General features: G+C 43.1%; 1 protein-coding gene across 1 annotated transcript in view; it reads left to right on the top strand.

Annotated features, from left to right (window-relative positions):
• Positions 1-718: 718 nt before the first annotated feature.
• The window catches only part of OC90 (otoconin 90), a 161,591-nt gene continuing 137,408 nt past the window's right edge, over positions 719-24,901 (top strand). Inside the window, exons 1-3 of the mRNA XM_029587207.1 lie at positions 719-742; positions 3,560-3,590; positions 6,478-6,658. Coding sequence (XP_029443067.1) covers positions 719-742; positions 3,560-3,590; positions 6,478-6,658 — 236 coding nt within the window. The remainder of the gene's footprint in view (positions 743-3,559; positions 3,591-6,477; positions 6,659-24,901) is intronic.

Genomic DNA, 24,901 nt, shown 5'->3' with positions numbered 1-24,901 from the left:
CGTCAAAAATCGTTAGAGGCGATATTTAATAGGAATTCCCCCGATTTATCGACAAAAATCATAAATCGGGGGAAGGGGGAGGGGAAGGGGGAGGGCGGGAAAACCGGCACACTAAAACAACCCTAAAACCCACCCCGACCCTTTAAAATAAATCCCCCACCCTCCCGACCCCCCCCCCAAATGCCTTAAATTACCTGGGGTCCAGTGGGAGGGTCCCGGTGTGATCTTTTACTCTCGGGCCTCCGGTGCGTTGTAGAAATGGCGCCGGCGCTACCTTTGCCCTGTCATATGACAGGGCAAAGGTAGCAGCGGCGCCATTTTGTTTTTTGTCCCCCGACGTCAGGAGCGAAGGAGATCGCTCCCGGACCCCCGCTGGACCCCCAGGGACTTTTGGCCAGCTTGGGGAGGCCTCCTGACCCCCACAAGACTTGCCAAAAGTCCAGCGGAGGTCCGGGAGCGACCTCCTGCCCTCGAATCGTTTTGCCGTATAAAATGGCAGCCGAAATCGATCGTTAAGACGATCGATCACACGATTCACATCTCTATCAAATACATAATAAACACATTAAAAATCACATAACAATAAATTAAAACACTAAAATGCAACATACATCACTATTTCAAACAATTGGAACTGCATTCAATCCATAGAAGTTAATCTGAGTATGTCTATGTAAATAAATAAGCCTTTCATTTTTTACAAAAGATTCTGAACGTAATGGCAAATTATTCCTTTCACGGGGCCTACAATCGAAAATGCTTTAGATCTGGTATCATGGAATACAAAATCCTGACTGGAAGGTATGTTAAAAAATGTTGTGAAATCAGAGCATAAGGCACGATTGAAGCCATATAACAAAATCTTAGAAGATAAATGACTATACTTATCATGAACCACCTTAACATAAGGCTTGGGGGTAACCTGCAAGGAGCGGCAGTCAGTTACTACCATAAGAAACTTGCTGAGTAGATTGGATGGACCATTTGGTCTTTTTGTGCTGTCGTTACTATGTTAGATGTTGATCACCATCAAAAAAGAGAATAATTTGAGGAAGATTGTTTGACCTCAGGATAGCCAATCAGCAAGACAAATCAATGAGGAGAGCCAATAGTACGCAAGGGAGCACAGAGAAATATATAAACAGCAGAAAAAAGGGGTTATTAATCCCTTTTATATAAATCATTGGTGAGGCTTCAAAAGAAATTAGTAACCCTTTTTTCTGTTGTGTATCCCTCTCTCTCTTTGCACTCTAGCATACTATTGACTCTCCTAAGTAAATAAAATAACGCTAAAAAGGATGAGCTAGGAATAAATTGTGCATCCTTAGTGCGCTCATGGCATCGAGCGCCCAGGAGGATGTGGCTGTGTGCAGGTTAGGAAAATGGAGGCTCGATTTTATGAGCATCTGTTTTCCTATAACCCATGCACAGCCACGGGTTAGGAAAATGGATGCTCATAAACTAAGCATCTCTTTTCCTCTGGTAGTGAGGTGAAGATCAGTAGTCAAGTCACAGGCCAGGGTCCGGGGCAGGCTGAATGCAGGCACTGTCAGAGTCAGACAGTGGTCAGGGCAGGCAGCATTCAGGTTGACCAGAGTTAGGCAGTGGTCAGGCAGGTGGAGTTCAATCATAGACGAGAAGCAGGCAGTGGTCAGTGGCAGGCGGAGTTTAATCCTAGATGAGAAGCAGGCAGTGTTCAGTGGCAGGCAGAGTTCAACAGAGCTGATGTCAGGTAAGCTGAGGTCAAAGCCAGAGATCCGTCCAAGGGCAAGCAGGACAGGTAGGCAGAAAGGGAGGCAAGGAACAGCACAGGTGGAGGAGAACACCGAAGAACCATAGACTGATTATGAAGACAAGAACTGAAGACTTACCACAAAAACAAGACAAAGGAACTTGGGATCACAGACCAGGAACTGACAAGACAAACATTAGAAACACAGGAACAAAGACCAGGAAAGCAGGAACGAAGACCAGGAATACTCTGAGGCAACTTGCTGCTAACCAAGTTAGGCATCTGTAGGGACTTTTTATAGGCCTGAAGAACGATGCCATCAGAGGGTGCCTTCTAACTTCTCCCACCAATTATTCAAGGTCAGGCGCATACACGCCCTTGGAGGTGCGGAGCCCAGTAGTGTCAGTGGCATCCTGCTGAACTGGACACCAGTGGCATTGTGGTGCAGTTTCCTGCCACATTTAGAGGAAGGGCAGTCCAGCAGAGTGAAGCATCAGGATTCTGGGTAGTGAGGTAAGTGAAGCAGTTCACGGGAGGAGCCCTCGAACCACCGAATGCAACAACTAGACTTGGCATTCAAGAATACATAACTGAGAAGAAAGAATCTTGTCCTGGCCCTTCTCCATTATATACTGTGCCATACCTAGTGCTATATATTTTGTCACAGATTTGTGAAATCTACATATTTTAGGACTTTTCTGACTGTAACTTTTATGATTTGAAATATGCTTCATATCTCCCTTTTTTGTTTTAAACACTTTTATTGATTCTCCTGTGATGCGTAGCTTTAAATAAAACTTGCTACAGTTTACTGCAGGGCAAATTCAATTCTTTGGTGAACTAAAATTTGTTTTCTGACTGCAAATAAAAATACAGAAAAATACTATATTTACAATTTAATTTAATGCCATTAAAAATTTTTATTCCGGGGGGGGGGGGGGGGTGTCACGTGATGTAATAGCGGCGAGTGGCTGAGTTCCTGACTAGCTCCAGCTCCCTTATCCAATTTTAGCGTTTTACATCCCCCTACACATCTCTGAAATTAGCAGATGATGGCTGAAAAGGGAAAGAAAAATATCTACCTATAATGTGGGGAGAACAAGCCAAACATTCTTGTTGAAACCTTTTGGAGACAAAATGGCCTCAGCGTCGAAGATATGGTGTTGTAAAACAAAGCTTTTTTAGAAAAAGCTCCACCATTGGTTATGATTGAGGCCATGAAGGCCGTTATGTGAGGCAAACTACACTCTGATCTGGAAGCTAAGCTGGAGCCTATTGTGGATAGAGTCAGCCAGCTAGTCTCCACAGGAGGTAAAACAAATGCTCGACGATAACATGGGGGAGCACAAGATGTCTGCTGGGAGATGACTAGACATGCTGGAAAGAACTAATAAACCCATGGAGGAGAAATTAAAAGACTTAGAAAATAGAGGACGAGGGAACAACTTAAGAATTGTAGGAGTCCCAGAAAAGGCAGGAGGAGGAGATGCCATCGTTTTTTTTGGTGACTTGGATCTCCACAGTACTGGAGCTGGATTGCAAAAATGGATTTCTTAAAATTGACTGTGCTCATCAGGCCTTAGCTCCTGCTCCAGTGGCTGGAGGGAGGCCACGAGCGACAATCCTGAGGCAGCGTCATTATAGCACTAAAAGCCACATTTTTGGAGGCCAGCCGGAGAAAGAAGGAAAAACATTACCAAGACCACAGAATTTATTTTTTCCCAAGACTTTTCCCACGAGATTAAGAAAGAGCTGCAGAAAAAGCAAATTTCATATGCAATACTTTACCCTGTGAGACTCAGGGTTCAACACAATGTTGCTACTCAGATTTTCACCAATGTGAAAGCAGCCACTGCATTTCTTCATCAGCTCCGGGAGGCAGAAAATGCACCTGCTTGAGAAGGAGACAATTCTTTGCATATCCTGTCCAGCAATTGCGAGGTTTCATGCAGGAGTTTCTGAACATGTAATTTCAATATACACAGATGATGTATTCCTGTTTTCTTGCAATCCAAGGCTTTTGGGACCTACGTTCCTGAAACCTTTGACCAAATAAGGTAGATCGTCAGGGTAATTATCTACCATAGGGGTAGTCTGGGGCTGGTGACATTCCAAGTTGTCTTCAGAGTTTTAAAAATGCAGATGATGGCATAAGTTATCTGAGTATTTTTGTCCCTAAAAATCTCAGTGATTTATATAAAGCAATTGTCGCACGTTTTTGATAAAATTCAAAAAATGTTAGGGAATGGGGTGTTCAATATCAGGACTCATTGCTTTGAATGAAGATGAATATCCTTCCCCACTTAATGTATATGTTTCAGCATCTTCCATATGATCTGTCTCATTTTTTTTTTGTCCATCTCAATAGCCTAATCTCCAAATTTATTTGCAACTAGCTGTACCCGGCCACGCATTGCCGTGGCTCAGTCTGATTTAATTTCACAATGCGCATTAGCTCTGCTCTGGCCATCCCAACTCCCTCCCCCGGTGGTGGATGGACTGGCTCAGCAGCTCTTTTACACTTTCCTCCTCCTGTGTGTAACTGTCCAGCAGTCCCTCCCCCCTTCCTCCTTCCCCCCTTCCCCAGCAGTGGAGGAACGGGCTGAGCCGTTTCTCGGAGCGGTGACTCATCTGCCCTTTCCTCCTCCCCTCTGTGACACCCATCACGTAGCGCAGAGCTCTATGGTCCGCACATGAGCGGTAGAGCTACTCTCTACTGCGCATTTGCGGTCCTTTGGTCAGAGCCCATTTATATTGTAGATAGCGTGTGTTGCTTTTACGTCCAACAGATGGCGCTGTTTTTCCCAAAAAGCATGTTTTACCTGTCACAGGTGTGACATCTATATAATATAGGTATATAAAAACACGCACGTATTTGAATGCAACGTTGTGTCAAAATTTCAAAGCAATCAGTGAAGAACTTTCGGAGATTTAAGATTTTGAACAAATGAATATTTACATTTTTATTTATATAGATAACAAGCATCCACATATATCAGGTTACCCATCTTGTAGAAGCAGAAGTAGGAAGGGGGTATCGAACACTCTAATTTACAGGCCTATTATTGGGCCACTCGACTGCGCTTAACTTCATAGGGATATGGCTGTTGTGAATGATGTGAGCAGAAGCCACTTTTGCCATGGCACAATTGACGCAATCAAGTGGGCTGAGCCCCAAGGTTTGTGCCATCGGCATCAAATGAGTCTTTGCATGGGCCAGGAGTCTGTAACTATGTTCAGATCCAATGAGCAGGCAGGGCTGAAGCTGTGGCTGAAGACGCAGCAAGTCTGAGGCTGCAGTCAGTGGTTGAAGACAAAGACAGACTGAAGGCTGAAGACGGAGACAGACTGAGGGCTGTGACTGAGGCTGAAGACAGAGACAGACTGAGGGCTGTGGCTGAAGCTGCAGCTGAAGGCAAGGCAGGTGAAGTAGGCTCAGGCTGAAGTCCAAGGCAGGCTGAGGCTGCAAATCAAGGCAGGCGAGCCTGAAGACCAAGGCAGGCTGAAAACAAGGCTTGGACAAAGGAACGGCATAGGCAAAGGCAAGGTACCAGTTGCTAAGGCAGTTCTATGTTGCATATCCTGCCCAGCAATTGCAGGGTGCATGAGATCTCAGGATAAGTCTTTACTTTTAGTAATTAGGGCTTGGAACCGGGATGACTCAGACTGGAAGACCATATGAAAGGCAGCCACAAGACCTTAATCTCTAAGAGAAGATCAGAGATGCCCCCTCTATTATACCAAATTTCCACCCAGCTCCTCCAGATTATGCTGGAGGGGATGGGGGATGGAAGGTTCTTACCTCCACATTTGGCAGGACTGTCCCCTGGTAGTTGCCTTCTGGGAGAGTATCCATATGCCTTTCTCTAGGGTGGTGGGGTGGATGTTGTATTTACACTCTTGTTGTGTTTATTGGGTAGATGGGGGGAAAGACCTAGATTTTGTGGTTTTTTTTTAAATATATCAGACAATCATTTGATACATGAAGGTAGATTTACAGTTGAACATATGTAGAAATTGACACCCTCCACTGAAATGTGGTGCAAACATTTACTTGATATTGCCAGCATTGAAAGGTTGACATAATGCTGAAACATAACCTTTTAGTTTATGGTAAGATATGGGGGACTTTTGGGGAATACTGGAATATTAATAGGCCCTAAACAAGACATATATGGTTAGTAGTACGCTACTTAGTTTGATCAGCCTGGTGCCTGTTTATTGTGTGTGCACATGTGTGTGTTTATGTTTATATCTTGCATATCGCTCTTCTTTGTATGGCTCTTGATATGTTGTGCCTTGTGTTATTAAATAAAAAGTTATAAAAAATATAAATATATTCTTCCTTTGCAGACTCTACAGGCCTCTTCAAAGCAGGTTGCAATGCATGAAAATAATAAAAGAAACCTTATAGTACTGTGATGATATTATCAAAGACAAAACTATGCCATCTACTGAAATTTAAAAGCACAAAGCAAGGCTAGCCACCAACCAATAATAAACCATGTTAACCTAGCAATAAAATAAACCTATGCATGATCTACTCAAATTATAGCCCAAACTATAACTGTTATTACAGTATGTTGTATTACTATGAACGGTGCAAACATGATGAAACATCATTCTTGTAAGTTCTAAGCAAATGCTATTCCTCTTCTCAAATCAATTTTTAAATGTTTTAAGAATGCTTTTTATTTACCTTTATAAAAAAATGAATACATTTATACCTTTCCACCACCCTCTCCTTTTAGATTGCCTGGGATCTCACTTTACTTGGTTGCAGTCAATACTCACAAATTTCCCAGCGTTATTTAACTTTGTGAATAAATTGAAATGCGTCACTGGACTTTGCCCCAAGGATTTTGAAGACTACGGCTGCTCCTGCAGATTTGAAATGGAAGGGCTTCCTGTTGATCCAATGGACAGGTAAGAAAGTTGTGGTAGGCTTTAAGATGAAGTAGTAGAGTTTAATATCTCATAACTGCAGATATGAAGATCACTGAAATAGCATACAGATTATTTCAGAATAATGGATATGGCTACCAGAATAATTGGAATAACTCAGTATTCTGAGTCCAAATACCAAGGAAAAACACAGGATGAACTGATTGTTAACCACATCTGGTTGCTCCTCATTCATTTTTATCCTGGCTTCCATTGCACCTCCAACTGGATATTTTTTTAAACACCCAAGAGGTGTCGTTCAACTTCCTATGATGAGTACGGTTTCTAGCTCATGCTAGAGAATATGGCTCTATAAAGTATGCATAGCACTTTCCTGCATCTGTAGCAACCAACAATCACAGAAGAATTTTAAGTAGAAAAGGTTGAATTTCAGCTGTCATTTAGTTATTTGCCACCATTAAATTTGTTCCCTGTTATATACACACAGGGGTAGATTTTCAAAGAGATACGCGTGTACCCCCTGAAAACCTATCCCAAACCCCCCTGCGCGCCGAGCCTATTTTGCATAGGCTCGGCGGTGCGCGCAAGCCCCGGGACATGCGTAAGTCCCGGGGCTTGCATGGAGGGGCGTTTCGGGGGCGTGTCGGGAGTGACGCGGCGTTTCGGGGGCGTGACCGGGGGCGTGACAGTGGCCCCTGGACCGGAACAAGGAGCGGGGCAGCCAGCCCGGCACGCGCAAAGTTACGTCTGCTTCGTGCAGGCGTAACTTTCGTGATAGAGGTAGGGGAGAGGTTTAGATAGGGCCGGGGGGGTGGGTTAGGTAGGGGAAGGGAGGGAAGGGAGGGGAAGGTGGGGGGAGGGCGAAGGAAAGTTCCTTACGAGGCCACTCCGATTTTGGAGCGGCCTCGGAGGGAATGGAGGCAGGCTGCGCGGCTCGGCGCATGTAGGCTGCCAATTTTGGGCAGCCTTGCGCGCGCCGACCCCGGATTTTAATGGCTACGTGCGTATCTATTGAAATCCCGCGTACTCTTGTTCGCCCCTGGTGCGCAAACAAAAGTAGGCGTGTGCGCAGATTTATAAAATCTGCCCCTCAGGGATCCTCTTTAAAAGAAATCTACTATATAAATCCACATTAGTATTATAATTAAGATAATTATTATTTCTAATAAAGTATGTGTTAGTCTGGTTATCTGTATAGATCTTTTTTTTCCAGCATAAATTATTTTACTATGATGTTTTAGGTCTTAAAATAATGACTCTACAAGTATGTTTATGCCTGGTTTCTTACTCCTTTTTTCTGCTTTCTCTTTATTGTCTGTATGAAATATTTATGTTAATTCATAAATAAGGCTTTAGTTGACAATATAAAAACTAGGTACTAATAATTTTCTATTCATCAAACATGATATACAAGAAGAATAATGTATGTAGTGTCTATTATACAAGTCAACATCCTTTACAGATTTAAGAAACAGCAATGGCTTGCACACATACCACAATATATAGCATGGCAATTATTATAGGGTGCATAGTATGTGAACTGTGTGTAAGTTATGTAATGGAAAGCCAGCAGGCAGACATTGCCCAAATGGAACTAGAGATCCTTATCTGTCCCTACCCAAGTGCTGAAAGATAGCACTGGGCTCTCAGATTCACAGGAGTTCAAGCCGTAAACCTGGGCAAGCATATACTCTGGAACATTTCTTTCATCGAGACGTTTAATGGCCGAGCAGCAGCACTGTGTGCCAGAGAAGGTTCTCAGTGGGCCCATGGGAACCACTTTTTACATTTATTTTATGAGAACACAGAGTGTTTCGCCCAGAGGAGCAGAGCTGGGGAGAAGCCCTTGGTAAGGAACTGTTACCACACCAGTGTGCAGCGTAAAACACAGCTGAGGCCGGGGTTTTTCTACAGTTTGTAACACAAATCAAGACATCGGAGAGTGCTTCCCCAAGGGTTCTAAACTAATCTTTTCAGCCTTGAGAATGCTGTATCAGCACCTAAGCAGTGATTTCAGGGCATTGTTTCCAGAAACAGAGGGTTCATTCCGAAACTATACCGAGAATGAATTAAATGCCCGCTCAGAACACAATAAGCAGAGAGATGCATCAGTGAGTCAGAAGGATGAGCACTGCTGCTGCTGCTACTGCAAAAATGTAATTGGCAAGCTGCTTGAGGAAAATAAAATGCTAAAGGAAAAACTAAATGACTTTGAAGCCCACCTCAGAAGAAACAGCTTACCTGAATTCACAGGATGTGGTGGGTAGGCCAGGTTGCTTTGCTGAAAGCCGAACAGTGGCCTCTCCTGGCCTCCTGCCAGACTGGGGGCCTTTGTCCCTCCTTCAGCTCCTCATTCTTCTCCTGCTCCAGCAGCCACAGCAGGAGCAGGACATACCATGGCTGCAAAGGAAGCCACACATTATCAGCCTGCAAGAGCTTAACCCTGGTCTTAAATCTCTTGAGAGGATACAGTAAACTTGACACCTACAGAGAATTAGAAAAACATTTGCAGACTTCGGGAGCGGTAGGGGAACAAAAGAAAAACTGTGCAGCCTATAACTTGCAGTCAAAAAAACAAACTTTAAAATGTCCTCTCTCCCCACCACGTTCCCCCTCAGCCCCAACTTCTGATCTGAATCGTGGAGGGAAATCAAACATTATAAAATCAGTAATGAAAAGAATGTGTTCAATATTTATTTACTGAAACCTTCAGGCCACACAACAAAAGCACACAGAAAGCATCATTAACCAAATCTCCCTCTACAAGCATCTAGAACAGTGGCTCTCAGCCCCAATCAGTCTAATCAATATCCATTAGACAACATTTTCATGTGCTGCCGCCATTGTATGCAAATACAGTTCAAGCATTTTCATTGAGGATATCTTGGACACCGGACTGAGCAGCATCCTCTGCCCCAGTTGACCTGCGGTGTGGAAGATTTGATTTGAGGACTGAACAGGGCCTTGCTTTACTGGGCCAGTCCTATGCTCTCTCCTCCAGCTCTGTGCTTAAAGAGATGGATGGAGAATAATATCGGCCAAGGACCCCTCAAGGTTATTTTCATTCAACCTACAAGAAAGCTATATAAGAACTTCAATTTATTTTAAACAACCAACAAGAGAATTACACAAGAACTATCCAAGTTCAGCTCTGGAACTTCTTTGAAACCCCAAAGAATACCCCCAAAATACCACAAGGAATACCAAAAGAATTTGTCTAACCAACTCCAACTCCTTGGCAGTCCAAATCCCAATACCCACCCTCTTGACAGTCCAACGCCATTGTTTAGTGCCTCTACCCACCTTTAGGCTTTGTATATATTTGTATATAGTACTATTTGTATATAGTACTTTTTATGTAATCAACCCACATATTTATTTCCAAGTTATTTTCTTCCTGTTCCTTGTAAGACATTTACTTGTCACTGTTGTTATTGTTCAAATTGTAAACCGAATTGATCAGTAATTCTGTTACTGGAAAGTCGGTATAGAAAAGTTCTAAATAAATAAATAAAATAAATGGAGGAGAGACTGAAGCTTCTAAGCTGAGAAAAGCTGGGAAGCCATGATCATGAATAAAATGTTCTTCATTCATGCACACCACAGTTGATAAAGTAATTAGGGCAAAGCAAAGTATACAAAGATGGCTCTTTTTGAAAACCTTTTGCCCCTGGATGTCAGCCTTCTATATTTCTTGCATTATATTCTATCAGTTACTTTTACAATGACTATGTTTTTCACAAATAAATGATGGATTTCTATGTAGCCCTGGTCTAAATGTGCAAGCTGTAAGTATTCCTTTATTTGCTCTTAATCTCTACTGCTCAACCTCTACCACTATTCATTGTGGGTGGAAAGTTCTGCTCTATAAAAAGTGAATTTTAAAAGCCCAGCGTGTGCATTAATTAGGGGATGCACGCATGAGTTGGGCTCGTGCATGCCGAGCGGATTTTAAAAGCCACCCAGATCCGTCCCTATATCCTGCAGCGTGCACATCTCAAAAGTTTTCAAAAAGGGGCAGGGCGTAGATACAGTCTGGGTGGGGCACGGGCATTTTAGGGCACGAAATAGAGATGTGTGCTTAAATATTTACATGCCTGTGTTGTGCTGGAGGTGGACCCTTGGCCTGGTGCAGGATTGGTACGGCCGTCTGGTTGGACCCAGAGAGCGCCTGCTACCAGGAGGCAGAGCACAGGAGGAGACAGAGGCTTGCAGGAGCTTTACCAATAGAAAACCGGTGTTTCTGCAGGTTGAGCCCTTGGGTACCCGGGCCGCCTGTTTTAGGTGGGCCTCGCAGGGTCTTCTAGAGAGGAAGCGCAGGGGAGTGCCCACCATGAACAAAGGTGCGTGGTCGATGTCCAAGCAAGAATGTCCAGAGGTCGCAGGAGGCCAAAATAGAGTGTCCGAGTGGATAGCGAGGATCAAGGCCAGAGTATCAGTCCAGAATAGTCAGCCAAAGCAGGGGTCAGTACCTGTAGTCAGTCTGGGAGTAGTCAGATCAGGCAAAGGTCAAGTTCCAGGCAGTGGTCAGACGTGGTTGGTAAACAGGCAGTGGTCAAGTTCCAGGCAGCGATCAGATGTGGTCAGTGGACAGGCAGAGGTCAAAGTTCAGATGAGGTCAGGAGCATGCAAAGATCAGTACCGTGAGATCAATCCGAAGGGTACTACCAGGAATGGAGAGACGAAGGAACAGGAGACGCAGGAACAGGAGACACAGGAACAGGAGACACAGGAAGAGGCAAACTAGAGACACCGGAGTGTACGACCCGATTGCCAAGGCAAGTGACAGGAAGCAGGGCCTCGCCTTAAATAACCGGACTAGGTGACATCATCAGGAGGTGCCCCTGTGGGTTTTCCTGCCGCTAGCCCTTTAAAGGGCTGCAGGTCAGCTGCACGCGTGCCTAGGGGTGAGGCCGAGGATGTCAACAACACGGAGCCCTAAAGGGAGCTCCGCTGTGAGGCCTGCATGGGAGACTGTGAGCGGGGAAACTAGGGACACCGCGAACTGGCTGCAGCTGTGGAGGAGGAGAGCCCGGAGCTCGTGGACGGGAGAATGAGGTGAGCAGGGCCGGCCGGGACACGCAACATCCTGGGCACGCACCTAGATCTCCTGCATCAAAGGTTTACTTCTGTTATGGAGTAGGAAAAATAACCCTTGCTGTAGTTACACAATGTTAAGTTCTATCTTAGGAATTACCACCCAGGAAAGAGATTTAGACGTCATAGTGGATAATACATTGAAATCGTCAACCCAGTGTGCTGTGGTGATCAAAAAAGCAAACAGAATGTTAGGAATTATTAAGAATGGAATGGCAAATAAAACGGTGGATATCATAATGCCTTTGTATTGCACCATGGTGAGACCACACCTTGAATACTGTGTGCAGTTCTGGTCACCACATCTCAAAAAAGATATAGTTGTGATGGAGAAGGTACATAGAAGGGCAACCAAAATGATAAAGGGGATGGAACAGCTTCCCTATGAGGAAAGGCTGAAGAGGTTAGGGCTGTTCAGCTTGGAGAAGAGAAGGCTGAGGGGGGAAATGATAGAAGTCTACAAAATTATGAAAGGACTTGAACAAGTTAATGTAAATCGGTTATTTACTCTTTCAGATAATAGAAGGACCAGGGGACACTCCATGAATTTAGCAAGTCGCTCATTTAAAACAAATCGAAGAAAATTATTTTTCACTCAGTGCATAGAATTCATTGCCAGAGGATTTGGTTACAGCAGTTAATGTAACTGGGTTTAAAAAAAGTTTGGATAAGTTCCTAGAGGATAAATCCATAAACTGCTATGACAGTAATTAATAAGCAATAGCAGTTTGTGATTTATTTAATGATAGGATACTTGCCAGGTACTTGTGACTTGGATTCGCCACTGTTGGAAACAGGATTCTGGGCTTGATGGACCCTTGGTCTGATCCAGTATGGCATATCTTATCTTCTTATGAGGTGTAAGTTATAAAATAAAGAATACGCAGAAATGCAGGATTTTAAGGCTTGGGGCTAACTGGGGGGAGTGAAGACTATTAAACTAGGAGGATATGGAGGACATACCCCTTCACTGGGTGAACTAGGACAAACTGGTTTAACTGCAATGGTGTTGATATGCACCACTTTTAAAATCCCCTGACTTACACGGTCACATTAAGAAAGGTGGAAAGAAGGCAAAACAATTACCGGCATGGTTAAAAGGGGAGGTGAAAGAAGCTATTTTAGCCAAAAGATCTTCATTCAAAAATTGGAAGAAGGATCCAACAGAAGAAAATAGGATAAAGCATAAACGTTGGCAAGCTAAATGTAAGACATTGATAAGACAGGCTAAGAGAGAATTTGAAAAGAAGTTGGCTGTAGAGGCAAAAACTCACAGTAAAAACTTTTTAAAATATATCCGAAGCAGAAAGCCTGTGAGGGAATCAGTTGGACCGTTAGATGATCGAGGGGTTAATGGGGCACTTAGAGAAGATAAGGCCATCGCAGAAAGATTAAATGATTTCTTTGCTTTGGTGTTTACTGAAGAAGTTGTTGGGGAGGTACCCGTAATGGAGAAGGTTTTCATGGATAATGATTCAGATGGACTGAATCAAATCACGGTGAACCTAGAAGATGTGGTAGGCCTGATTGACAAACTGAAGAGTAGTAAATCACCTGAACCGGATGGTATACACCCCAGAGTTCTGAAGGAACTAAAAAATGAAATGTCAGACCTATTAGTAAAAATGTGTAACCTATCATTAAAATCATCCATTGTACCTGAAGATTGGAGGATAGCAAATGTAACCCCAATATTTAAAAAGGGCTCCAGGGGCGATCCGGGAAACTACAGACCGTTTAGCCTGACTTCAGTGCCAGGAAAAATAGTGGAAAGTGTTCTAAACATCAAAATCACAGAACATATAGAAAGACATGGTTTAATGGAACAAAGTCAGCATGGCTTTACCCAAGGCAAGTCTTGCCTCACAAATGTGCTTCACTTTTTTGAAGGAGTTAATAAACACGTGGATAAAGGTGAACCGGTAGATGTAGTATACTTGGATTTTCAGAAGGCGTTTGACAAAGTTCCTCATGAGAGGCTTCTAGGAAAAGGAAAAAGTCATGGGATAGGTGGCGATGTCCTTTCATGGATTGCAAACTGGCTAAAAGACAGGAAACAGAGAGTAGGATTAAATGGACAATTTTCTCAGTGGAAGGGAGTGGACAGTGGAGTGCCTCAGGGATCTGTATTGGGACCCTTACTTTTCAATATATTTATAAATGATCTGGAAAGTAATACAACGAGTGAGATAATCAAAATTGCAGATGACACAAAACTGTTCAGAGTAGTTAAATCACAAGCAGATTGTGATAAATTGCAGGAAGACCTTGTGAGACTGGAAAATTGGGCATCCAAATGGCAGATGAAATTTAATGTGGATAAGTGCAAGGTGATGCATATAGGGAAAAATAACCCTTGCTATAATTACACAAATGTTGGGTTCCATATTAGGTGCTACAACCCAAGAAAGAGATCTAGGCGTCATAGTGGATAACACATTGAAATCGTCGATTCAGTGTGCTGCGGCAGTCAAAACAGCAAACAGAATGTTGGGAATTATTAGAAAGGGAATGGTGAATAAAACGGAAAATGTCATAATGCCTCTGTATCGCTCCATGGTGAGACCGCACCTTGAATACTGTGTACAATTCTGGTCGCCGCATCTCAAAAAAGATATAATTGCAATGGAGAAGGTACAGAGAAGGGCTACCAAAATGATAAGGGGAATGGAAAGGCTCCCCTATGAGGAAAGACTAAAGAGGTTAGGACTTTTCAGCTTGGAGAAGAGATGGCTGAGGGGGGATATGATAGAGATGTTTAAAATGAGAGGTCTAGAACGGGTAGATGTGAATCGGTTATTTACTCTTTCGGATAGTAGAAAGACTAGGGGGCACTCCATGAAGTTAGCATGGGGCACATTTAAAACTAATCGGAGAAAGTTCTTTTTTACTCAACGCACAATTAAACTCTGGAATTTGTTGCCAGAGGATGTGGTTAGTGCAGTTAGTATAGCAGTGTTTAAAAAAGGATTGGATAAGTTCTTGGAGGAGAAGTCCATTAACTGCTATTAAGTTCACTTAGAGAATAGCCACTGCCATTAGCAATGGTAACATGGAATAGACTTAGTTTTTGGGTACTTGCCAGGTACTTGTAGCCTGGATTGGCCACTGTTGAAAACAGGATGCTGGGCTTGATGGACCCTTGGTCTGACCCAGTATGGCATTTTCTTATGTTCTTATGTGGGATTTGCGTGCACATGCTCGTACCAATTTGAAATTTGCTGCACATGTGTACACAGCCAGACTATTTTAATACATGTGCACATATGCAAGTGTATGTTATAAAATGGCTATGTTAGCGTATGGCCATGCAAGCGTATGTTATAAAATGGTGCAGGCTAACTCGCGCACACAAATGTGCTCCTGCATGCCGATTTGAAAGTTACCATCTATGCAGCACCTATTTCATTGTTTCTTTAAATGAATATGGTGAGAGGCCTCTAGAAGGACTATAGCCCTGACATATATTTGCATTTGTATTAAAAGAGAATCATATGGTGGTAGGAGGCAAGAGTCTAAAGAGGAATGCAAGGGAGCAGGACCTGTTCCTGACTTCTGTGAAACATCCTTAAGGACTTCTAGTTTCCTTTTACCATGGATGCAAGTGTGCGGAAGGATGGAGGGCTGCCATCACAAAAAAATAAAAAAAAACCAAACAAGCAAACAAAACAGGGGTGGGTAAGGGGCAGGGGTGTGGCCTTCTGGTTGCGGCGGTTGCTACCCCTGATTGAGCTGGATGTTCACTAGGATGGCGCTGCTCTCTGCATTGGTGGAGGGGTGGAAGGGAATTGGGGCCGGAGGGTGCTGGAAGCCAATAGAGACGGGTGGGAGGGAGAAAAAAGGGGGGAAAAATGGATAAACTACATAGCTTACTGGGCAGACTGGATGGGCCGTTGGTCTTCTTCTGCCGTCACTTCTATGTTTCTATGTACTGATGCCTAGTCTCTTATCAAGAGCCCTCAAAGGGACAATGGACACATCTATCTACCAGAACAATGTCTTGCCAGAGATAATCTTATGCTGGTAAACATAAACTGGGATCAAGCTGGAAGTTTCCTTTGCTTTGATTACTAGAAATGCTGGAACTCTAATGGTTTCCTGTCCTCTCTGTCATTCCTTATTAAGTTTAGCCCAGGATAATTGGGATAAGTCCATCCTGGGCTATAACTTATTAAGGAAGGACAGAGGGGACAGGAAAGGGGGAGGAGTAGCACTTTATATCAAAAACAATATCCAAGCAACTGAAATGTAAGGGACATGGGGTAGGTAAGAAACATTATGGGCTGTCCTTTAAAAAAAAAAAAAAAGAAGTTGGTGCTTCCATTTATATTGGCATGGTCTACAAATTTCCAATCCAGTCAGAAGAGCTGGACAGAGATGTGATCGAAATCATCCAAAAAGTGGGAAAGAAAGGAGAAGTGTTGCTCGTTGGAAATTTTAATCTGCCAGATGTAGATTGGGTATGCCTTCTGCAGAATCTACAAGAAATAGAGAAATAGTGGATGCACTTCAAGAGGCTCTGCTTAAACAAATAGAAATGGAACCCAAAAGAGAGGGTGTGTTATTTGACCTGGTGCTTGCAAATGGGGATCATGTCTCTAATGTCCGAGTAGGTGCCCATCTGATCACCAGTGATTATCAGACAGTATGGTTTGATATCACAAATAAGATACGTAGAAGCTGCCCAAATATCCAAGGTTTGAATTTCAGAAATACGGACTTTGTTGAAATGGGAATGTTCCTGGAGGAAGAACTAAAAGACGGGGAGAAAATGGGTGAGATGGAACAATAGTTGGCCAAATTAAAAGGAGCTATTACAAAGGCAACAAATCTATATGTTAGAAAAGTAAACTAAAGTTAGAGAAAAAAGAAACCAAACTGGTTCTCAAAGGAAGTGGCTGAAAAATAAAGGCAAAAAGAACAGCATTTAGGAAGTATAAAGATCCTAAAAAGAGGAACACAAGGAAGAATAGCTGGTGAAACTGAGGAAGATGAAGAAAGAAATCAGAAAAGAAAAAAGTCAAGCGGAAGAAAGGATTGCCAAAGAGGTAAAGTGAGGTGACAAAACACTTTTCAGATATATCAAAGAAAGAAAGGAGGCCCATAGTGGTAAAGTGAAATTGAAAGGTGACAGGAAGTAATGTGTGGAGAAAGATGAAGAAATAGTAGAGATATTAAACAAATACTTCAGTTCGGTGTTTACTAAAGACGACCCTGGGGAAGGACCTTTATTGATTAACAAGACTATGATAAAAGTGAAGTGGGTGCAATCCTGTTTACAGAAGAGAATGTATGGGAAGAACTGGGACACCTGAAACTGGACAAGGCAATGGGACCAGATGAGGTACATCCTAGGATACTGGGAGAGCTCAGAGATGTGTTGGTGGGTCCACTGACAGACCTGTTCAATAGATCCCTGGAAATAGGAGTGGTGCCGAGTGATTTGAAAAAAGTGGTTTTGGTCTTGTTTCACAAGAGTGGTAGCAGAGAGTAGGCTGGAAACTAACTACAGGCCAGTTAACCTCACTTCTGAGGAGGGAAAATTAATGGAGACTCTGCTGAAGGAAAGGATAACAGTCTGGTGGGTTCCAGGAACCGAGGCAGCATGGATTCACCAGGGGAAGGTTCTGCCAGACAAATCGGATTTAATTTTTTGTTTGTGACTAGAGAACTGGATCAAAGAAGAGCGCTTGATGTGATTTACTTGGATTTCAGCAAAGCTTTTGATACGGTTCTGCATAGGAGGCTTGTGAATAAAATGTAAAGCTTGGGAGTGGGCGCCAAAATGATGGAGTAGATTACTAAGTAGTTGACTGACAGGAAACAATGTGTAATGATAAATGGAACCCAGTGTGATGAGAGTATGGTGCTAAGTGGAGTACCTCAAGGCTCAGTTTTGGAACCGGTCTATTCAATATATTAATGAGCAATACTGCAGAGGGGTTAGAAGGAAGGTTTGCCTTTTTGTGGATGATACTAAGATCTGCAACTGAGTGGACAATATGCCTGAAGGAATAGAGAGAATGAAAAGTGATCTAAGAAAATGTGAAGAGTGATCAAAGATTTAGCAGCTATGATTCAATGCCAAGAAGTGCTCAGTCATGTATCTGGGGTGCGGTAATCCAAGAGTTGTATGAGATGGGTGTGTGTGGGGGGGGGGGGAAGACTATCGAGCATGGAGCAGAAGGAGGGACCTTGGTGTGATCTGAAGGTGACAAAGCACTGTGACAAGGCAGTAGCTAAAACCCTAAAAATGCTGGGCTGCATAGAGAGAAGAAAATCTAGCAGTAAAAGGAAAGTGATAATGCCCTTGTACAGATCCTTGGTGAGGCCTCACCTGGAGTACTATTTTCAGTTCTGGAGGCTGTATCTCAAAAAGGATAGAAATAGAATGGAAACAGTCCAGAGGAAGGCAACCAAAATGGTGTGGAGTCTGTTTCAGAAGACCTACAAGGAGAGTCTGAAGGATCTAAATATTATACCCAGGGAGGATAGGAAGTACAGGGCAGATATGATACGGACCTTCAGATACCTTGCACAAACTTCAAACCTTTTCTGTTGGAAAGAAAACAGTAGAACTCGGTGTCATGATAGGAAACTCCTCGGGGGAAGACTTAGAATCAATATCAGGAAATAATCCTTCATGGAGAGGGTAGTAAATGCCTGGCATGCTCTCCCAGAAGAGGTGGTGATGATGAGAACAGTTAATGAATTCAAAAAGGCACAAGACAAACACTGCAGATCCCTAATGGCATAAAGCAATGGTGAAACATTTCTGCATGGGGTAACCTGCACGGAGTGGCCTAGTACCTTAAACAAATTGCTGGGCAGACTAAATGGATCATCTGGACTTTATCTGCCAACATTACTATGTTATGATACTTTGTTACTATAGTTTGGGATCTGCCTTTTAAGATTTTTGCAGTTTGGTTCCTGCGACTCATCTCATTTGTGATTTTACTGCTGATACCCCAGAAGATAAAATAAAATGTACAAGTTGGAACCATAAACTAATGCATCAGAATTATTTTGTGAATCCCAGGTTGTGGGTTTGAAGAAGAGGTATTCTGAAGAAGGAGAATCCAAGGCAGATGGTCTTACCACAGACAGATCATGGCAAACTAATTTCAATTGTAACCTGGGCATCTTTTCGGGTTACCAGTAAGCCCTGGGACCTTATGTACTAGTGCAAGAGAGAAAATAATTAGGGAGAGGATCCATTCAGTGGCAGCTTTCCCAATGGCAAGGCTCTAATGGATATTCCTGCCAGGAGGTTTTATAGCAGAGCTCTTCAAAGGGCTCTGGGGGCAGTCTAAGTTGGAAGTTAGAGGGTAAGGTTGGAGTTTTTCCAGAGTGAATTTTTGGTCTTACCTGGAGCTCAGAAACCCTCTGAGACTACTCCTGTGCAGGTTAAGGCTCTCCACCCCAGGTTCAGAGTGGTTGTCTTGGACTATTTTGGATTTTGACTTTTAGTTGGTAGGAGCCCTGCTGCAGGCCTGGGCCTTTCCAAGATTCAAGGACGCCCGGGTTTAGGGAAGACCTGCCCCTGAAGTGGTGGTTTTGCAGAGGAACTCAGATGGTATTTGTTTGGGGGGACAGAAGAAGTCTTTCCTAAGACCTGGGAGGAAGTGATTTTCTGCCCCTCTTCCTACCCATCGGTGGACCTGCAGTCCTTCCAGGATACCTTCTACCCGGGATTCACATCCAGAAAAAGAGGACATTTAACTGTGAGTAAGAAAATCATCCACCCAATTAGAGTCTTCACACACTCTGGCGAGATAGAGACGTCAACTCTCTGTGCCAGATTTTTGTTGCCATCTGAGAAGGGTTTCAACTTGTGAGACAGTAAAAATTGTGAGACTGGAAAATTGGGCATCCAAATGGCAGATGAAATTTAATGTGGATAAGTGCAAGGTGATGCATATAGGGAAAAATAACCCATGCTATAGTTACACAATGTTAGGTTCCATATTAGATGCTACAACCCAAGAAAGAGATCTAGGTGTCATAGTGGATAATACATTGAAATCGTCGGTTCAGTGTGCTGCGGCAGTCAAAAAAACAAACAGAATGTTGGGAATTATTAAACAGGGAATGGTGAATAAAACGTAAAATATCATAATGTCTCCGTATCGCTCCATGGTGAGACCGCACCTTGAATACTGTGTACAATTCTGGTCGCCGCATCTCAAAAAAGATATAATTGCGATGGAGAAGGTACAGAGAAGGGCTACCAAAATGATAAGGGGAATGGAACAACTCCCCTATGAGGAAAGACTAAAGAGGTTAGGACATTTCAGCTTGGAGAAGAGACGGCTGAGGGGGGATATGATAGAGATGTTTAAAATCATGAGAGGTGTAGAATGGGTAGATGTGAATCGGTTATTTACTCTTTCGGATAGTAGAAAGACTAGGGGGCACTCCATGAAGTTAGCATGGGGCACATTTAACACTAATCGGAGAAAGTTCTTTTTTACTCAACGCACAATTAAACTCTGGAATTTGTTACCAGAGGATGTGGTTAGTGCAGTTAGTGTAGCTGGGTTTAAAAAAGGATTAGATAAGTTCTTGGAGGAGAAGTCCATTACCTGCTATTAAGTTCACTTAGAGAATAGCCACTGCCATTAGCAATGGTAACATGGAATGGACTTAGTTTTTGGGTATTTGCCAGGTTCTTATGGCCTGGATTGGCCACTGTTGGGGGCGGGATGCTGGGCTTGATGGACCCTTGGTCTGACCCAGTATGGCATTTTATGTTTCTTATATTCTTATGTTCATAAAAGGGGCCCTAACCAAAGGGGACTGCTGCTCCACCTCACCCTGGAGAGTGATTGCATTCCTGGCCTTACCAAGGACTCTGACCCAGGTAGAGGACACAGGATTGTAAAATAAAGAGAGAGAGAAAAGAAGAGAACTGTAGAGCTGGAAAAAGTCATATTTATTTATGCCATCAAACGTGTACAGTAAAGTATTATTTGGGGCACTAACTCTGTGGTCCTCGTGTATTCTATGGCACTCCGCTCACAGCATCCGGCACACTGAACAGAATTCACCTAACGCAGGGAATTCAGCCAAGGAAATTAGTTATCCACATTGGGACCTGAGAGGACTTTCTACCCCTAGTCATAGAATTCATACCCGGGGAAGGGAGGGAGATCAAAGAGCTAGTCAAGGTCCCTGCCCTGAAGAGTTACAAATTAGTTTATGCCCTCACCCGTGCTAAGCTTGCACACTGGGGTGAGGTTATACAATGAGAATTAGATCAAGGACATGCACCGGATGTGATTTTTCTTGGATTTCAGCAAAACCTTTAATATTGTTCTGCTTAGGAGGCTTACTAACAAATTACGCAGCCTAGGGGTGGGTCCCAAGGTAGCGGTGGAACAGATTAGAAACTGGTTGAGTGATAGAAGACAAAGGGTAGAGTAAATTGAACTCATTTAAAAGAGAGATTGATGATGATTAGTGGAGTGTCTTAGAAGGCCCGGGGTCAGTTCTGTTCAATATCTTTGTGAGCAATATCGCAGAGGAGTCAGAGGGAAAGTTTGCCATTTTGCAGATGACACAAAGATCTGCAACAGAATGGACACTCCTGAAGGAGTAGACAGAATGAGAAATATTCTAAGAAAGCTGGATGAGTGGTCGAATACTTATTTATATTCCAATTTTCAGGCACTTTCAAAGCAGATTACGTTCAAGTACCCTTAAGTATTTCCCTGTCCCCAGAGGGCTCACAGATTTGTGAGATAGTGTGGTACATGACCTTGGGATTCAATGGCCACAAAACCAGCTTACCTCAACTATTTAAACAAAATCATATGTACTAACACATACGATTTAGCGTAATCCCTGAAGCATTTTCCTCCCAGTCTTGGGCTTGGGTTTTTATTTTCCTCCCTAGGGAACTGCTGTCTGACTTGATTTCTCATCTTGTGTATCTAAAGGTGGACTGGGCTAGATAGCTGGACTCTGTCTTTTAATGTGTTCTGCTGGGCTGACCTAAACACCCTTTCACATTACCTCTCCCACTGTGGGTGAGTGCTTGCATTTGCCAGCAAAATCTCTCAGGAAAGAAAATCAGCCTTTAGATTTTTCTTTCCTGCCCTATGTCACACTTGGAAGGTGAAGGGTTGGCGGGCCAAAACCACCTCATTACCCACCCATTTGCCTTTTTATTCCTGGCTATCCAGACTAGATACTCGTGGTCAGTCACCAGGGCAAACTTGCATTCCAACAAATGATAGTGGAATGTCTCCAAGACCCACTTTGCGACCAATGCCTCCTTTTCAACCACTGAATAACATTTCTCCCTGGGGAATAACTTCCTGCTTATGAATGCAATTGGATGCTCTTAGCCCTCCTTGTGCACAGATTGCTCCTAAGCTTGCCTCCAAGGCATCTGTTTGAACAATGAAAGAACTGATAAAGTTGGGGCTGATTAAAATCAGTTCTGAGCAGAGGACCCCCCTTTAGTTCTTGGAAGGCCTCTTCAGACTCCACAGACCAGGTAACCTTTTCTGGAACCTCCTTTAGCAGCAGGCAGGTCATGGTTCAGCCCTTTCTGCAAAGGTCAGAATGAACAGTCTGTAATATCCCAGGAGCCCTAAAAAGGCTCTCATTTATCTCTTTGGGAAGTAGGTACCTGTGTAATTGCTTCTAACATCCCTGTATGTGGGTGGTCTTACCCCTTTCCCAAGAAATACCCCAAGGTCTGTACCCTCTAGGCCCATTGGTAGGCAAATCTTCATAATGGCTATCAGCCCCACTTCCTGTAGGCTTTTAAGAGTTGCCTCTTTTCTTCCCCTAAGTGGCCCCCCCCAGGAGGTGGCTATGAACCAGTTGATGCACTTCTCAGCAATAGGGCCAGGGAACTAGGAATTGGTCACACATTTCCTCAAGCTACCAACATACTTCATCTTTCCATATTATGAAGAAGGGTGGAGTAGGGTTCTGGGCCTCTAGCTTACCATTTGTACATGCTCCTAGTCAAATGTCAGGGAGTTATCTTTACTTTGAACCTGCTTAAAGTTCCCAGGTCTACTCTCCCTGAAGCATTCTGGGGGAACAACTAAGGTTTCCTGGGGATCTCCTGGCTCCTCAACTGTCCTAGGGCCGTTATCCATGGCAGTCCCCAGATGTCTGGGGCATATCTAGCCTTCTCCCTGCAGCACTGATATCAACTTGGGTTTGGTTATCTTGGGTTCTCTACCATATAAGTCTGGATCCTTCTGTTGTGGAGACACTTGGCTCTGTACTAAGCTGGTCCTATAGAGGTCCATATTCAAAGTCATTTAGCTGGTTAACTCACAAGTTATCTCGCAAAATGGCAATGTTTTTAATATTGGGCCACTTATCCAGCTAGATTTTTGCCAGATAAGTAATCATCTAAAAATCTAGCCTGAATAAAAAAACAGGTGTACTTGGGGCAATCGGGGTGGGTCTGTTATCTGGCTAACTTAGCCAATTTTCAGTTGAATCTGGCTAAATTATCTGAAAAACTTTAGATAACTTGCCCTTAACTGGATATCTTCAAACTGTGACTGATAATTAAAAAAAACAAAACAAAACAAAACCTGCCGTGTGGGCCTTTGGCCCGATTTCCAAGCCCCCTTCCCAATCTGTCACAAATAGCAATGCCAGCCTGCCGTCCCCCCCTCCCCCCCATTCCCCCCAAACCCCTCCAATATGCAGAAAGATGATACAGGGGCCTCAGGTCCCCCTACCCCTTCCCTGATTTTTAAATTATAAATCTTGATCTCTCCTGCTTTCCACCCTCTACCTACCTGCACCCTCTGTCACTAGGCCACCCCTCCCCACTAGGCCCTAAAAATGCCAGCCGGGAGTAAGGTATTCTCTTACCCGATCCCAATAATTTCCGCACTCCTCTGCCAGCCACAGCACTGAAAGTGTAAGCTGTCTTCAATGAAACCTGGGTGGTGGAGTATTACAATTGCTCTCGATAGATGCAGGCTAGAGACAGATTCAGATCTGGATAACTTTATTAGCATGACAATTTTACATGTGTTGCCAAAGTAATATATCTAACTAATTATTAAACTAAAAAGGAAGTAAAAAATTAAGAAATAAGAACAGCAAAGTAAAATTACAGGCTACAGAAAGTACAAAAACAAGGACCAATCTCAGGTTTTTGTGCTGGTCCATATTGTCCCTGGTCAGGTTTCATTTCTCATCTGATGACAGGATATCACCTGCTTTGCTACTGATTCTCCATTTTCTGCACTATTTGCCCATAATTGATGCTCTGTATGTTCTCTTGACTAGTTCCCTCCGGATGAGGGTCTTTACGTTTCCAGAACCTATCAGGGCTTGAGTTGAGGACTCACCGCTACTGTCACCTAGTCATATGAATTTTCAAGTGCTAAAAAGGAAAATAAAGAGGCAATGGAGTGTACACGAAATGATAAAAGAGTTAAATCACCATGCCAGACAATAATCCCAACACCTAGCACAAATATTAGAAAATAAGGAGGAAGAGACTACAGATAGCCAACAGTGAATATGATTCACCTATTAAGCTTAGATCAATCAAAGAGGCAGGGAATTGTGATCTGCATCTTCAGAGAAGAGAACAAAAATGGATTTTTTAAAATTTAAATTCAATGGAACCGGCAGGTCTGAATTTGAATGGCATACACTTCTCTGAATGAATATCATAGAACGTCTGAGGACTGGTTGATTGGATACCTATGACCATGTGATTTTCAGCTAGTCTGTGATTGGCCATTCAACACGACTTTGTTTGTACTTAAGATGCTGCGCTGTAGTTGTGTGCTGCTTTTTGAAAGTGAAGTTGTAGACTTTTGGTCCTTTATTTAAAGTTTAAATGATGATTCTTTAAATTGTCAACCTGGCATAGTTTTTTGGCTCCCTGACACAGCCCCTGGGGGTGAAATGTTGGCCAAGTCAGACTATATGGGATCACTTTTGGGAACTGCCAGCACATTAAAAATCTAAAATTTCAGATAAGTTGATTTTTCAAAATATTTATTGATAAATGGGAAGTTTTTCAGACTAATGATTGATATAAGCCTAATGGATGACTCATATTCACTGTTGGCTATCTGAATTCTTTTCCACCTTATTTTCTAATATTTGTGCTAGGTATTGGGATGATCCTGTAATTCTCATTTTTCAAGTGTTAAAATG

This window comes from Rhinatrema bivittatum, chromosome 2 (genome assembly GCF_901001135.1).
Source record: "Rhinatrema bivittatum chromosome 2, aRhiBiv1.1, whole genome shotgun sequence".
NCBI classification, from domain to species: domain Eukaryota; kingdom Metazoa; phylum Chordata; class Amphibia; order Gymnophiona; family Rhinatrematidae; genus Rhinatrema; species Rhinatrema bivittatum.
Note: the sequence above shows the minus strand (reverse complement) of the source record. Positions and strands in the feature narration are given on the sequence as shown.